This window comes from Pecten maximus, chromosome 4 (assembly GCF_902652985.1).
Source record: "Pecten maximus chromosome 4, xPecMax1.1, whole genome shotgun sequence".
In the NCBI taxonomy this organism is placed as follows: Eukaryota; Metazoa; Mollusca; class Bivalvia; order Pectinida; family Pectinidae; genus Pecten; species Pecten maximus.
Window position 1 is genome coordinate 44942306 of NC_047018.1, and position 13937 is coordinate 44956242.

Consider the following 13937-nt stretch of genomic DNA (forward strand, 5'->3'; position numbering starts at 1 on the left):
CTATCACATATTCACACTGACCTATATTTTGACATTTGACCTACATCAAAGTTCTATCACATGTTCATACTGACCTGTATTTTGACCTTGATCAAAATTAAAGAACAAGTTTGTCAGTACTATATACAATACAGTATCTCGTGGAACAAGATTGTTTATTATAAATTCATCATCTATGCATATAATTTGACATCTGGTGGGGGACTAATTCGTTGAATCATCTTGTTGTAAGATTTATTTAGTGCAGAAGAAGGAACAGCACAATAATATAATTTGTAAGTTTGAAACTTAAGGAGGTCCATATATGTATTGTTCTTAGGTCTAAGAATTTTAACATGCCAAATTTCCTGTAGTAAAATTTCAAGAATTATATACTTGTACATTTATGTAACTATATGAATGTAGTATCATAACTGTCTGAAGCATAGTTCAGAATCCAATCAAGATGACTCCAGAAAACTGCATATGTATTAAAGCAATTTTTGGTGTACATACATGTAGCAGGCTTTTCAGTTTGTATTTTCTTGATATTTTGAAAATTAAGAGAGTTCCCCATCAATAATTAAACCATTTTTACATAGTATGCATATTATATGATCAGAAGCGAAAATATTCTCAGTAATGGGGTGACAACGTCCCAACTCGTCAAGGCTAATGATGTAATAAAGCAGAATATTTATACTCAAAAGCCATTCAAAATATCCTGCAGTATCTCAAACATGGTAATTTAAGTTTAATTAAAAATTGTTCTTATGGAATCAAATGATATTCAAGCATACACATAGCTGAACAAATCATGTGTCCTCAAAGTTTTGCAGATTTGCAGAATAATGTTTCCACCTCACTAGAAAACATTGAGTGTACGTGGTTTAAACCTGTATACATATTACATGTGTATTCCATTTGAGCATCACTTAACCTGTCAACAAGAAAAATTACTTGGAAAATGTTTGTTATGATTACCAGTATAATGATATTTATCCGTTACGTCCACAAAAAGGATATTAGATTATCATGATATAAAAGTGGCCCCTATATGCACAGACAGCAGAACATTTTGAGAGCCCAGAAGACTAAGTTCTTACAGCGGGAATGTGATAGATCACTTTATATATTAAACAACTGGATTTAATGATGGTACTGTTCAAATTCAGTGTATTCACACCTGTCACACTAATGTGGGAACAAGTATAATGTAAAACTTCAGAGAAAAGCTAAAATCTGTTTGAAATGGATTTAGTGTACAGAGTTATACTGACAAGGCAATGGCTGTCTGTTTGGCTGTTCCTGACACTGCTTTTAGCACTAACGAGACTTTCTGTGTCGTATCAATCATGTCGTTAAGTCAAATTGTATGGCTTTGGGAAACCTGTTTTACGATATGGGTTGCAAATTGCTAGATCAGTGTATAATTTGACAAGTGATCGTGATGTATCTCTGCTGTAATGGATAAACACGAAGGTTAGGAAGAGAGTATTATAATCAGTACAATTCAAAACCTTGTTAGTCTGGACACTGGTTTGTGTGTACAGTAGAACCTTGTTAGTCTGGACACTGGTTTGTGTGTACAGTAGAACCTTGTTAGTCTGGACACTGGTTTGTGTGTACAGTAGAACCTTGTTAGTCTGGACACCTTGGCTTGTGTGTACAGTAGAACCTTGTAAGTCTGGACACTTTAGTTTGTGTGTACAGTAGAACCTTGTTAGTCAGGGTTGTGTGTACAGTAGAACCTTGTTAGTCTGGACACTTTGGTTTGTGTACAGTAGAACCTTGTTAGTCTGGACACTTTGGTTTGTGTGTACAGTAGAACCTTGTTAGTCAGGGTTGTGTGTGCAGTAGAACCTTGTTAGTCTGGACACTTTGGTTTGTGTGTACAGTAGCACTTTGTTAGTCTGGACACTTTGGTTTGTGTGTAGAGTAGAACCTTGTTAGTCTGGACACTTTGGTTTGTGTGTACAGTAGAACCTTGTTAGTCTGGACACTTTGGTTTGTGTGTACAGTAGAACCTTGTTAGTCTGGACACTTTAGTTTGTGTGTACAGTAGAACCTTGTTAGTCTGGACACTTTGGTTTGTGTGTACAGTAGAACCTTGTTAGTCTGGACACATTAGTTTGTGTGTACAGTAGAACCTTGTTAGTCTGGACACTTTGGTTTGTGTGTACAGTAGAACCTTGTTAGTCTGGACACTTTGGTTTGTGTGTACAGTAGAACCGTGTTAGTCTGGACACTTTAGTTTGTGTGTACAGTAGAACCTTGTTAGTCTGGACACTTTGGTTTGTGTGTACAGTAGAACCTTGTTAGTCTGGACACTTTGGTTTGTGTATACAGTAGAACCTTGTTAGTCTGGACACTTTGGGTTGTGTCTACAGTAGAACCTTGTTAGTCTTTACACTTTGGTTTGTGTATACAGTAGAACCTTGTTAGTCTGGACACTTTGGTTTGTGTGTATAGTAGAACCTTGTTAGTCTGGACACTTTGGTTTGTGTGTACAGTAGAACCTTGATAGTCTGGACACTTTGGGTTGTGTCTACAGTAGAACCTTGTTAGTACATCTTTGATAAATGACAATTTACTTAAATTCAGCTAAGATGTCAGTGATATTGTACATTGCAGACCTACACCCCAGGACCTGGCTTCTTGCCTGGAACAAGCAAACCTTGCGCTCACTCTGTTTTTCAACAACAAATTTTCTCAAGCCAGGGAACTACTTCAGCCATGGTAAGTAAATGGAGGAAACTCTTTCTTGTATGACAGGGGAAGTAACTCCTTTTAAAGTATTTCCTGGGAGGAAACTCCTTCAGTCAGTATGTCAGGGAAAAGAAACTCTTTCTGTTGGGGTTTGTAAGGGGAGGAAACTCTGTCTGTTGGGGTATGTAAGGGGAGGAAACTCCTTCTGTTGGGGTTAGTAAGGGGAGGAAACTCCTTCTGTTGGGGTATGAAAGGGGAAGAAACTCTGTCTGTTGGGGTATGTAAGGGGAGGAAACTCCTTCTGTTGGGGTATGTAAGGGGAAGAAACTCCTTCTGTTGGGGTTTGTAAGGGGAGGAAACTCCTTCTGTTGGGGTATGTAAGGGGAGGAAACTCTGTCTGTTGGGGTATGTAAGGGGAGGAAACTCCTTCTGTTGGGGTATGTAAGGGGAGGAAACTCCTTCTGTTGGGGTATGTAAGGGGAAGAAACTCCTTCTGTTGGGGTTTGTAAGGGGAGGACACTCCTTCTGTTGGGTTATGTCAGGGGAGGAAACTCTTCTGTTGGGGTATGTCGGGGGAGGAAACTCCTTCTTATTGGGTATGTAATGGGAGGAAACTCCTTCTGTTGGGGTATGTAAGGGGAAGAAACTCCTTCTGTTGGGGTATATAAGGGGAGGAAACTCCTTCTGTTGGGGTATGTAAGGGGAGGAAACTCCTTCTGTTGGGGTATGTAAGGGGAGGAAACTCCTTCTGTTGGGGTATGTAAGGGGAGGACACTCCTTCTGTTGCGGTATGTCAGGGGAGGAAACTCCTTCTGTTGGGGTATGTAAGGGGAGGACACTCTGTCTGTTGGGGTTTGTAAAGGGGAAGAAACTCCTTCTGTTGGGGTATGTAAGGGGAGGAAACTCCTTCTGTTGGGGTATGTAAGGGGCAGAAACTCCTTCTGTTGGGGTTTGTCAGGGGAGGAAACTCCTTCTGTTGGGGTTTGTCAGGGGAGGAAACTCCTTCTGTTGGAGTATGTAAGGGGAAGAAACTCCTTCTGTTGGGGTATGTAAGGGGAAGAAACTCCTTCTGTTGGGGTATGTAAGGGGAAAAAACTCCTTCTGTTGGGGTATGTAAGGGGAGGAAACTCCTTCTGTTGGGGTATGTAAGGGGCAGAAAATCCTTCTGTTGGGGTATGTAAGGGGCAGAAACTCCTTCTGTTTAGGTATGTAACGGGCAGAAACTCCTTCTGTTGGGGTATGTAAGGGGAAGAAAATCCTTCTGTTTAGGTATGTAAGGGGCAGAAACTCCTTCTGTTGGGGTATGTAAGGGGAAGAAAATCCTTCTGTTGGGGTATGTAAGGGGCAGAAACTCCTTCTGTTGGGGTATGTAACGGGAAGAAAATCCTTCTGTTGGGGTATGTAAGGGGAAGAAACTCCTTCTGTTGGGGTATGTAAGGGGAAGAAAATCCTTCTGTTGGGGTTTGTAAGGGGCAGAAACTCCTTCTGTTGGGGTTTGTAAGGGGAGGAAACTCTGTCTGTTTGGGGTATGTAAGGGGAAGAAACTCTGTCTGTTGGGGTATGTAAGGGGAGGAAACTCCTTCTGTTGGGGTATGTAAGGGGAGGAAACTCCTTCTGTTGGGGTATGTAAGGGGAGGACACTCCTTCTGTTGGGTTATGTCAGGGGAAGAAAATCCTTCTGTTGGGGTTTGTAAGGGGAGGAAACTCTGTCTGTTGGGGTATGTAAGGGGAGGAAACTCCTTCTGTTGGGGTTTGTAAGGGGAGGAAACTCCTTCTGTTGGGGTTTGTAAGGGGAGGAAACTCCTTCTGTTGGGGTATGTAAGGGGAGGAAACTCCTGCTGTTGGGGTATATAAGGGGAGGAAACTCCTTCTGTTGGGGTTTGTAAGGGGAGGAAACTCCTTCTGTTGGGGTTTGTAAGGGGAGGAAACTCCTTCTGTTGGGGTATGTAAGGGGAGGAAACTCCTGCTGTTGGGGTATATAAGGGGAGGAAACTCCTTCTGTTGGGGTTTGTAAGGGGAGGAAACTCCTTCTGTTGGGGTATGTAAGGGGAGGAAACTCCTTCTGTTGGGTATGTAAGGGGAGGAAACTCCTTCTGTTGGGGTATGTAAGGGGAAGAAACTCCTTCTGTTGGGGTATGTAAGGGGAGGAAACTCCTTCTGTTGGGGTATGTAAGGGGAGGAAACTCCTTCTGTTGGGGTATGTAAGGGGAAGAAACTCCTTCTGTTGGGGTTTGTCAAGGGAGGACACTCCTTCTGTTGCGGTATGTCGGGGGAGGAAACTCCTTCTGTTGGGGTATGTAAGGGGAGGACACTCTGTCTGTTGGGGTTTGTAAGGGGAAGAAACTCCTTCTGTTGGGGTATGTCAGGGGAGGAAACTCCTTCTATTACGGTATGTAAGGGGAGGAAACTCCTTCTGTTGGGGTATGTAAGGGGAGGAAACTCCTTCTGTTGGGGTTTGTCAGGGGAGGAAACTCCTTCTGTTGGGGTATGTAAGGGGAGGAAACTCCTTCCATTACGGTATGTAAGGGGAGGAAACTCCTTCTGTTGGGGTTTGTCAGGGGATGAAACTCCTTCTGTTGGGGTATGTAAGGGGAGGAAACTCTGTCTGTTGGGGTATGTAAGGGGAGGAAACTCCTTCTGTTGGGGTATGTAAGGGGAAGAAACTCCTTCTGTTGGGGTATGTAAGGGGAGGAAACTCCTTCTGTGGGGGTTTGTAAGGGGAAGAAACTCCTTCTGTTGGGGTATGTAAGGGGAAGAAACTCCTTCTGTTGGGGTTTGTAAGGGGAAGAAACTCCTTCTGTTGGGGTATGTAAGGGGAGGAAACTCCTTCTGTTGGGGTTTGTAAGGGGAGGAAACTCCTTCTGTTGGGGTATGTAAGGGGAGGAAACTCCTTCTGTTGGGGTATGTAAGGGGAGGAAACTCTGTCTGTTGGGGTATGTAAGGGGAGGAAACTCCTTCTGTTGGGGTTTGTAAGGGGAGGAAACTCCTTCTGTTTAGGTATGTCAGGAGAGAAAACTCCTGTTACAGTATGTCAGGGGAGGAAACTGTGTGTAGAGGGGATTAGTGCGAGAGTTGTTGGTAACTATATATTATACGGAATCAATTCATATAGTTTACAGTGTTAACAGGAGTACTATTCTCTGGGATGGGGGAGTTGAAGGGAGTGGCTAGGGAGTTGGTGTAGGAGGGGTGGCTAGGGGAGTTGGTGTAGGAGGGGGTGGCTAGGGGAGTTGGTGTGGGAGGGGGTGGCTAGGGGAGTTGGTGTGGGAGGGGGTGGCTAGGGGAGTTGGTGTGGGAGGCGGTGGCTAGGGGAGTTGGTGTGGGAGGGGGTGGCTAGGGGAGTTGGTGTAGGGGGGGGATGGCTAAGGGAGTTGGTGTAGGAGGGGATGGCTAAGGGAGTTGGTGTAGGAGGGGGTGGCTAGGGGAGTTGGTGTAGGAGGGCATGGCTAGGGGAGTTGGTGTAGGAGGGGATGGCTAGGGGAGTTGGTGTAGGAGGGGGTGGCTAGGGGAGTTGGTGTGGGAGGGGATGGCTAGGGGAGTTGGTGTAGGAGGGGATGGCTAGGGGAGTTGGTGTAGGAGGGGATGGCTAGGGGAGTTGGTGTGGGAGGGGATGGCTAGGGGAGTTGGTGTAGGAGGGGATGGCTAGGGGAGTTGGTGTAGGAGGGGGTGGCTAGGGGAGTTGGTGTAGGAGGGGATGGCTAGGGGAGTTGGTGTAGGAGGGGATGGCTAGGGGAGTTGGTGTAGGAGGGGGTGGCTAGGGGAGTTGGTGTAGGAGGGGGTGGCTAGGGGAGTTGGTGTAGGAGGGCATGGCTAGGGGAGTTGGTGTAGGAGGGGATGGCTAGGGGAGTTGGTGTAGGAGGGGGTGGCTAGGGGAGTTGGTGTAGGAGGGGATGCCTAGGGGAGTTGGTGTGGGAGGTGGTAGGTGTGAGAGATGTTGGTAAGTATTTAATATATGGACAATTATCTATTTACAGTGTGGATTGGAGTATGTACCATTCTCTGGGATATGGTACCATTATGTACCTGCAAGCTATCATGACTTTTGACATGGTAAGTTTAATTTCTGAAGAAAACATTTGAGATCTAAGATTTGATAAGTATCTTATCAGAGTAAAGGCGATCCAGTTGTATATACTCAGTGTGTGTTTATTGTATACATGTATTGTTGTTTACAGAATGACATCGAGGTCGCCATTCAGACAATAAAGTCGTCACTGGTAGTGTGCAATAAATATCGACGGAAAGTCTCCATGTTGGAGGCAATCACGCGCAGCTCTAGTCGTAACAACTACAATGATCTCTCAGAAGGTAAGTAAGGGGACAGACAGACCGATAGACAGATAGACAGAATGACAGATGGACAGATAGACAGTACTTTACAGAAAGACCTCTAAGGCACATAGATACAGAGTGATTATATAATAATATTTCAGGTAGCTAGGGTAGATGAATGAACAGATAATACAATGGGTGAGGTGGATGAACGGACAGATAATACAGTGGGTGGGATGGATGAATGGACAGATAATACAATTTATTATACCTTTACGTTTTTCTCTATATAAAAGTAATGTGATAATTTGACTATCGGCCTCGAGAGGATTGCGCATGTGTTTCCAGGACTATCACGAAAAAACTGTCACACGGCAAACTGTCACACGGCAAACTGTCACACCCCTGTTGTAACGTAGTCAGAACGTTTGAAAGACACAATGACATGCAAGCGCTTAATTGACACAGATTGTTTGTTGTTGCAGACGATAGCCTAACATTTTGTTTTCTCTCACGAAACTGTCAAACATGGATCAACACACATGTTTTCAAAACGCCACAGACGTAGAGATCGAGTCATTATTAACGGACAGAGATAGCCAAAACACTAAAAGGGTCATACAAACGTCTGTCAAGTTAATGGAAGACTATATAGCAGATTTTCATACCAACACGAACATCTATATAGAGAAAAGAACGTAAAGGTATAATAAAACAGTTATCAAATGGGGTAATTCGGGCCATAGTAATTTTGTCAGCCCCTCATCAACAACGGTTGCCCTCGGGCTAAAGCCCTCATGCAATAGTTGTTGCTTCGGGGCTGATAAAATTACTATCGCCCTCATACCCATTTGATAATTGTATATTAATGGGTGGGATGGATGAATGGACAGATAATACAATATAACATATTAATGGATGAGGTGGATGAATAGACAGATAATACAATATAACATATTAATGGGTGAGATGGATGAATGGACAGATAATACAATATAACATATTAATGGGTGAGGTGGATGAATGGACAGATATTACAATATAACATATTAATTGGTGAGGTGGATGAATGGACAGATATTACAATATAACATATTAATGGGTGGGATGGATGAATGGGCAGATAATACAATATAACATATTAATGGGTGGGATGGATGAATGGACAGATATTACAATATAACATATTAATGTGTGAGGTGGATGAATGGACAGATAATACAATATAACATATTAATGGGTGAGGTGGATGAATGGACAGATAATACAATATAACATATTAATGGGTGAGGTGGATGAATGGACAGATAATACAATATAACATATTAATGGGTGAGGTGGATGAATGGACAGATAATACAATATAACATATTAATGGGTGAGGTGGATGAATAGACAGATAATACAATATAACATTAATGGGTTGGATGGATGAATGGACAGATAATACAATATAACATATTAATGGTTTAGGTGGATGAACGGACAGATATTACAATATAACATATTAATGGGTGAGGTGGATGAACGGACATATATAATGGTCTAGAATCTGTATAAAAGACAGACAGATTTTGTATACACTGGCTACTGTAAAAGAAGAAAGTATGTTAGGTCTCCTTAAGTTTATTAATAAACTATTATAGCTCATGCTTGTTTGAATTTCCCTTTAGCCTAGTTGGAGGATGTACATTCGGAGGGAGATGTCGCTGGTTCCTAGTACGGCCAGTACTCCTTCCCATTACAATACTAACGCATTATATTGTTCCCTTTTCAGTTGAGATCCATGCAGAACTTTGCTATGCAGAATGTCTGATGATCAGGGCACTCCTAACGTTTGTACAGGATGAAAATCTCATCAGTTTCGTTAAAGGAGGACTCAAAATTAGGGAGTGCTACAAAGTCTACAAGTGAGTTATCTCCCTTGATCAAACTTTTCATTGTTATTTCTATCAAGCAAACTACAAAATTAGGCCAACTATCTTTTGTTGTTGATGTGATGACTACTGTGCCCCTCTCCCCACCACACTTTGGCCAGGCTTTACTTTCTTTTCCATTTCCATCACAGCAAGAGCATGGCAATGGTCATTTCATGTGTAAGCATTTTTATCCCCCGTGATGAATGGTTTTTTTTGGGGTAATGTTTCCAATGTCTGTGCCTTAGGTCGTCTCGTTGCAATGCAACTAGCTAATCTCAAGAACTGCTGATGTGATCCTCACCAAAACTGTGTTTCAGGGTATCAAGTGGCAGCGGGGGCATTTATGTCTTACAGACATTTTCTAGTTTTTTTTTCAGATTCTCAATCATATTTTTTCATTTATCTTTCAGAGAGTGCAATAAAATGCTTAAACACCGGACATTTAAAGAAGAGAAAATACACTTTGAGAGTGGTGTGAGAATGGGTGTCGGTGGGTTTAATTTGGTAAGTCTGTTCATCGACATTCTTCATAAGGTCCTTATATCAGCTCATCTTTAATGAAAAAAATCTGCATCCAGCAGAAGTGTATATTTTGATAAGATTCTAAAATCAAATCGAAAGTCACATAATATTGATCTTCAAATTTTCTATCTGAAAGGAAGAAATGCAGGAAAAGGTCATTACTGTTTTTTAAAAGTTATTAAGTTCAGTATTAAGCCTATGTAATTAAAAGTTAAAAGTTTAAATTCATACATTAATACAGTCCAAAGTTTGTTATCTCAAACTCTGGTAACTCAAATACTGCTTACCTCAAAGTTACGTTAGTTTCTGCAAACAAAATTCTGCATAATATATACTCGGTTACCTTGACTAACTCAAAGTAATCTAGCTAGGTTCCGACAGGAAAAGTTCTACATAAAATATACTTGCAAGGTTACCTTCAGTTGATTATGTGGGATATCTCGGAGTTATATTGTTATCTGAAGTCATTGGGGTCCCAATAGCCTTTTGAAACTTAGAAAATGAAAATGAAACCATTTCAAATTAAACAGAAACAATCCATTTTCATCTAAAAAGGATTTTTTGTATAAATACCACAACTGTTTAGCACACTCAGTAGTCCAAGATTGATTATGACATATATCTCTATACATTATGTCATAATCAGTCTTTGACTAATCAGAATGCTAAACACCAACAAATATGAAAACATTCAGGTACAATCCCTGATAGAGGATAAGCAAATTAATTAGAAATGTGCCTTATTAGCCCGCTATCGGTGAAACTGTGGGAGACTAAGATTTCCTCCCTGTCCGTCTGTCAGTCTGTCCACTCGGTTTTTTGCGTTTTTCTCAGCCATGCTTCACGGTTTGTTGGTGAAAGGTGGTATGTAACTTCAGTATGAGTAGGTACAGATCAAGTTCAAGTTTAGAACTTTTTGGTAAAGGTCAAGGTCACTGTTACTATTTTTGCTGAGGGCCAGTAGGGGACATGCATTGCTTTAGCAATACCCATCATGCTGATTTGATTACTAAATTTTTAACTAACATTAATGTTCATTTATTATAATCCAGAGTAGAATTGCTGTGTATGCCCATATTTGGCGACTTTTTCACCATGCACCACCTACTTCCATTTTCAATCCAATATGGCTGACTTCAAAACATTCGCTTCAAACCACAGACTTAGTGATATATCAACACAGAAATCTGAGATTTTACTGAAACTATTGAAATTTATTCACAGGGACGTTTTACACATGCGAGCGCTTATAAAATTTGTTTCCATGTTTTCTTTGATGAAATTGGTGGTCAGTGAGTAATAGAAAATTGACAATTGATAAGAAAATTATTTGTCATAAAATTTATTTCTCATAATTTTTTTATTATTTTTTTTTCAGATGATCTCTTTGCTTCCTGGTAAAGTATTGAAACTACTAGAGTTTGTAGGATTCTCAGGCAGTAAGGTCAGTATAGTCACAAAGGCAACATTTTTATCACAGACTGATCAACAGTACACAGTTTACTCGCTGGCATTAATCTCAGTCATGTAGACAACCTGTTGTTTATTATAAACAAGACAACAAAATTACTCTCAAAAATTATTTTTAAAAGTACTTCAAATTTGTTTTGTTTTGCTTGGTTTATCGCCCTGTGAACAGTCAGGGTCATTTTAAGGCTGGGCCTCCTTGTAGTAGTTGGTGACTACCTCACTGAACAACATACGGGAGGCCTGTTGCATGCTATCCAGGGCTGTTAGGGTAAAGTGTCTTTCCCAAGCACACAACCACGACAGCACATACTGGCCCATTTTCAGCTTTCCCGAGAAACACAAACCAACAAAGGTCAAGGGAGCGAGCGTCAAACCACGGACCTCAGATCTTCACCTGAGGTCATGTGACTTGTGCTCTAACTGAATGAGCTATCGACAACCCATTTTTAGCTCGTCTCTTCGAAGAAGAGGGAGAGCTTATGTTGTCACTCTGGTGTCAGCGTTTGTTTTTCAAATGTTAAGTTTTTGGTTCAAGTTTTGAAAGGCATAGTAATTTATGTAATATGGTCCCTGTGGGGGTTAAACTATCCTCTGCCAGAGTCAGACTAAAATATTTTTTGGGAAAAAAACAAATTTTTGAAATTTTTTGGACTGATAATTTTATCAGATATTGTAGTGTTTTGTGATATTTTTACATTTAGACAATTGATTATGCTATTTATTGTTTCAGAAAGTTGGACTAAGTGAGTTGCAGAAGGGTACAGAGGTACTGTCGAGTCTACGAGGACCACTGTGTTCCATCATCCTTATAGCCTACCACACTGTAGTCTGTTTTGTATTAGGTTTGTATTTTAGAGGAAAATTGAAATGTATTAATACAAATGTTACAGTGGTCCCTTCTTTGATCCTGTAAACAGTTTTAACAGTTTTTTCCCTTTTTTACATTTACTTAAATTTTAAAACGGTAAAATAATGTGAAATACATCATACAGCTGTGTAATGCAGTTTTATTTGTTTTAAACTCAATTTATCTAATAAAATAATAATAAATATAATAAAATTAGTCATAACTTAATTATTCACTTTACTGAAAGGAAAAAATATATTTTACAAAAGACGAATATGTATTTTTAGCAGAACTAAGAGAAAATAGGAGAGAAAGTTTATTAATAAGATCTTTTTCACATTTCAGGTTTAGCAGATGGAGATGTTGGTCTGGCGGATGAACTTCTACAAAATTGTTTAAAACGATTTCCAAAAGTTAGTTTACTGTTTGAAAATACATGTGGTTATTAAGAAAATAATCAGTGAAAATATTCTATACAACTTAATACAAAGTGACCATAGCAACGAGACACGAGAAATGTGTTTGGGAATATTGATATTAAAGAGGAAACATCCTGGTATCAAACGTTTATTTGTCTAGCATGTCTTCAGATATTTTTAAAAATAATATCAGCACTTACTTTTAGTCTATTAAATGTTGAAATGACTAATTAAGAACAAGTTTTACGAGCTGTATGAACATCAGGTTCATGTTGGCAGCTATTTATTATTGAAGACAGGCCACCTTTAGTTATAAGTAGTAGCTGGTCACAGGTGAGCAATATGATACAGGCCCATTAGGCCTCTTGTTATTGAAGGCAGGTTGCCTTAGTGAGTAGTAGGTGAGCAATATCATGCAGGCCCATTAGGCCTCTTGTTATTGAAGGCAGGTGACCTTAGTGAGTACCAGTGAGTAATATTCTGCGGGCCCATTGGGCCTCTTGTTATTGAAGACAGTTAACCTTAGTGAGTACCATCGAGTAAGATTGTGTAGACCCTTTGGGCCTCTTGTTATTGAAGACATAGTCTTAGTGAGTAGCAGGTGAGCGGTAGTATGCAGGCCCACTGGGCCTTTTGTTATTGAAGACGGGTAGTCTTTGGTTAGTAAATCTCTCTGAAGGTTTTATGTGAAGTGTTTTAGTGTTAACAGTTGCACATAAAATACAAAGGTTTATGAAATTACCTTATCGTTTATTCATAATTTATTTTCAGGGTGCTTTGTTTTTATTTTTTGCTGGGCGAATCGCTGAAGTAAGAGGAAATATTGATACTGTAAGTATGTCACATTTATTGTACTGAAATGACATTGTAATTATCAAGGGGTACTATGATAGAATGACTTATGAACTGTGTTGTATTTTATTATATCACATATGTACTGTATTGTACTGTATAATATCTCATCACTTTTTGAATGAATTATACTTCTGTGTCAGTGTTCCATCCATGTTCTTTTTAACTGTTTTTTCTCCACTCATTCAGGCAATATGCAAATTTGAAGAGTCTATAGAATGCCAACAGGAGTGGAGACAGTTCCACCATCTTTGTTTCTGGGAACTAATGTGGTGTTACTGGTATGTATATGTCGAATATAGGGGCCACATGTGGTGTTACTGGTATGTATATGTCAAATATAGGGGCCACATGTGGTGTAACTGGTATGTAAAGATCAAATAGAGGGGCCACATGTGGTGTTACTGGTATGTATATGTCAAATATAGGGCCATGTGTGGTGTAACTGGTATGTATATGTCAAATATAGGGGCCACATGTGGTGTTACTGGTATGTATATGTCAAATATAGGGGCCACACGTGGTGTTACTGGTATGTATAGATCAAATATAGGGGCCACATGTGGTGTTACTGGTATGTATAGATCAAATATAGGGGCCTAATTTGGTGTTAATGGTATGTATAGGTCAAATATAGGGGCCACATGTGGTGTTACTGATATGTATATGTCAAATATAGGGGCCTAATTTGGTGTTAATGGTATGTATAGATCAAATAAAGGGGCCACATGTGGTGTTACTGGTATGTATAGATCAAATATAGGGGCCACATGTGGTGTTACTGGTATGTATAGATCAGATATAGGGGCCACATGTGGTGTTACTGGTATGTATAGGTCAAATATAGGGGCCACATGTGATGTAACAGATCAAATATAGGGGCCACATGTGGTGTTACTGGTATGTATAGATCAAATAAAGGGGCCACATGTGGTGTTACTGGTATGT

At 40.3% G+C, this 13937-nt stretch overlaps 1 protein-coding gene across 1 annotated transcript in view; it reads left to right on the plus strand.

Moving 5' to 3' along the window:
- LOC117326223 (tetratricopeptide repeat protein 39B-like) overlaps nt 1–13937 on the plus strand; it is a 43325-nt gene that overhangs the window by 16690 nt on the left and 12698 nt on the right. Inside the window, exons 3-12 of the mRNA XM_033882886.1 lie at nt 2614–2718; nt 6663–6738; nt 6864–6996; nt 8738–8870; nt 9290–9383; nt 10780–10845; nt 11602–11713; nt 12064–12131; nt 12909–12968; nt 13179–13270. Coding sequence (XP_033738777.1) covers nt 2614–2718; nt 6663–6738; nt 6864–6996; nt 8738–8870; nt 9290–9383; nt 10780–10845; nt 11602–11713; nt 12064–12131; nt 12909–12968; nt 13179–13270 — 939 coding nt within the window. The remainder of the gene's footprint in view (nt 1–2613; nt 2719–6662; nt 6739–6863; nt 6997–8737; nt 8871–9289; nt 9384–10779; nt 10846–11601; nt 11714–12063; nt 12132–12908; nt 12969–13178; nt 13271–13937) is intronic.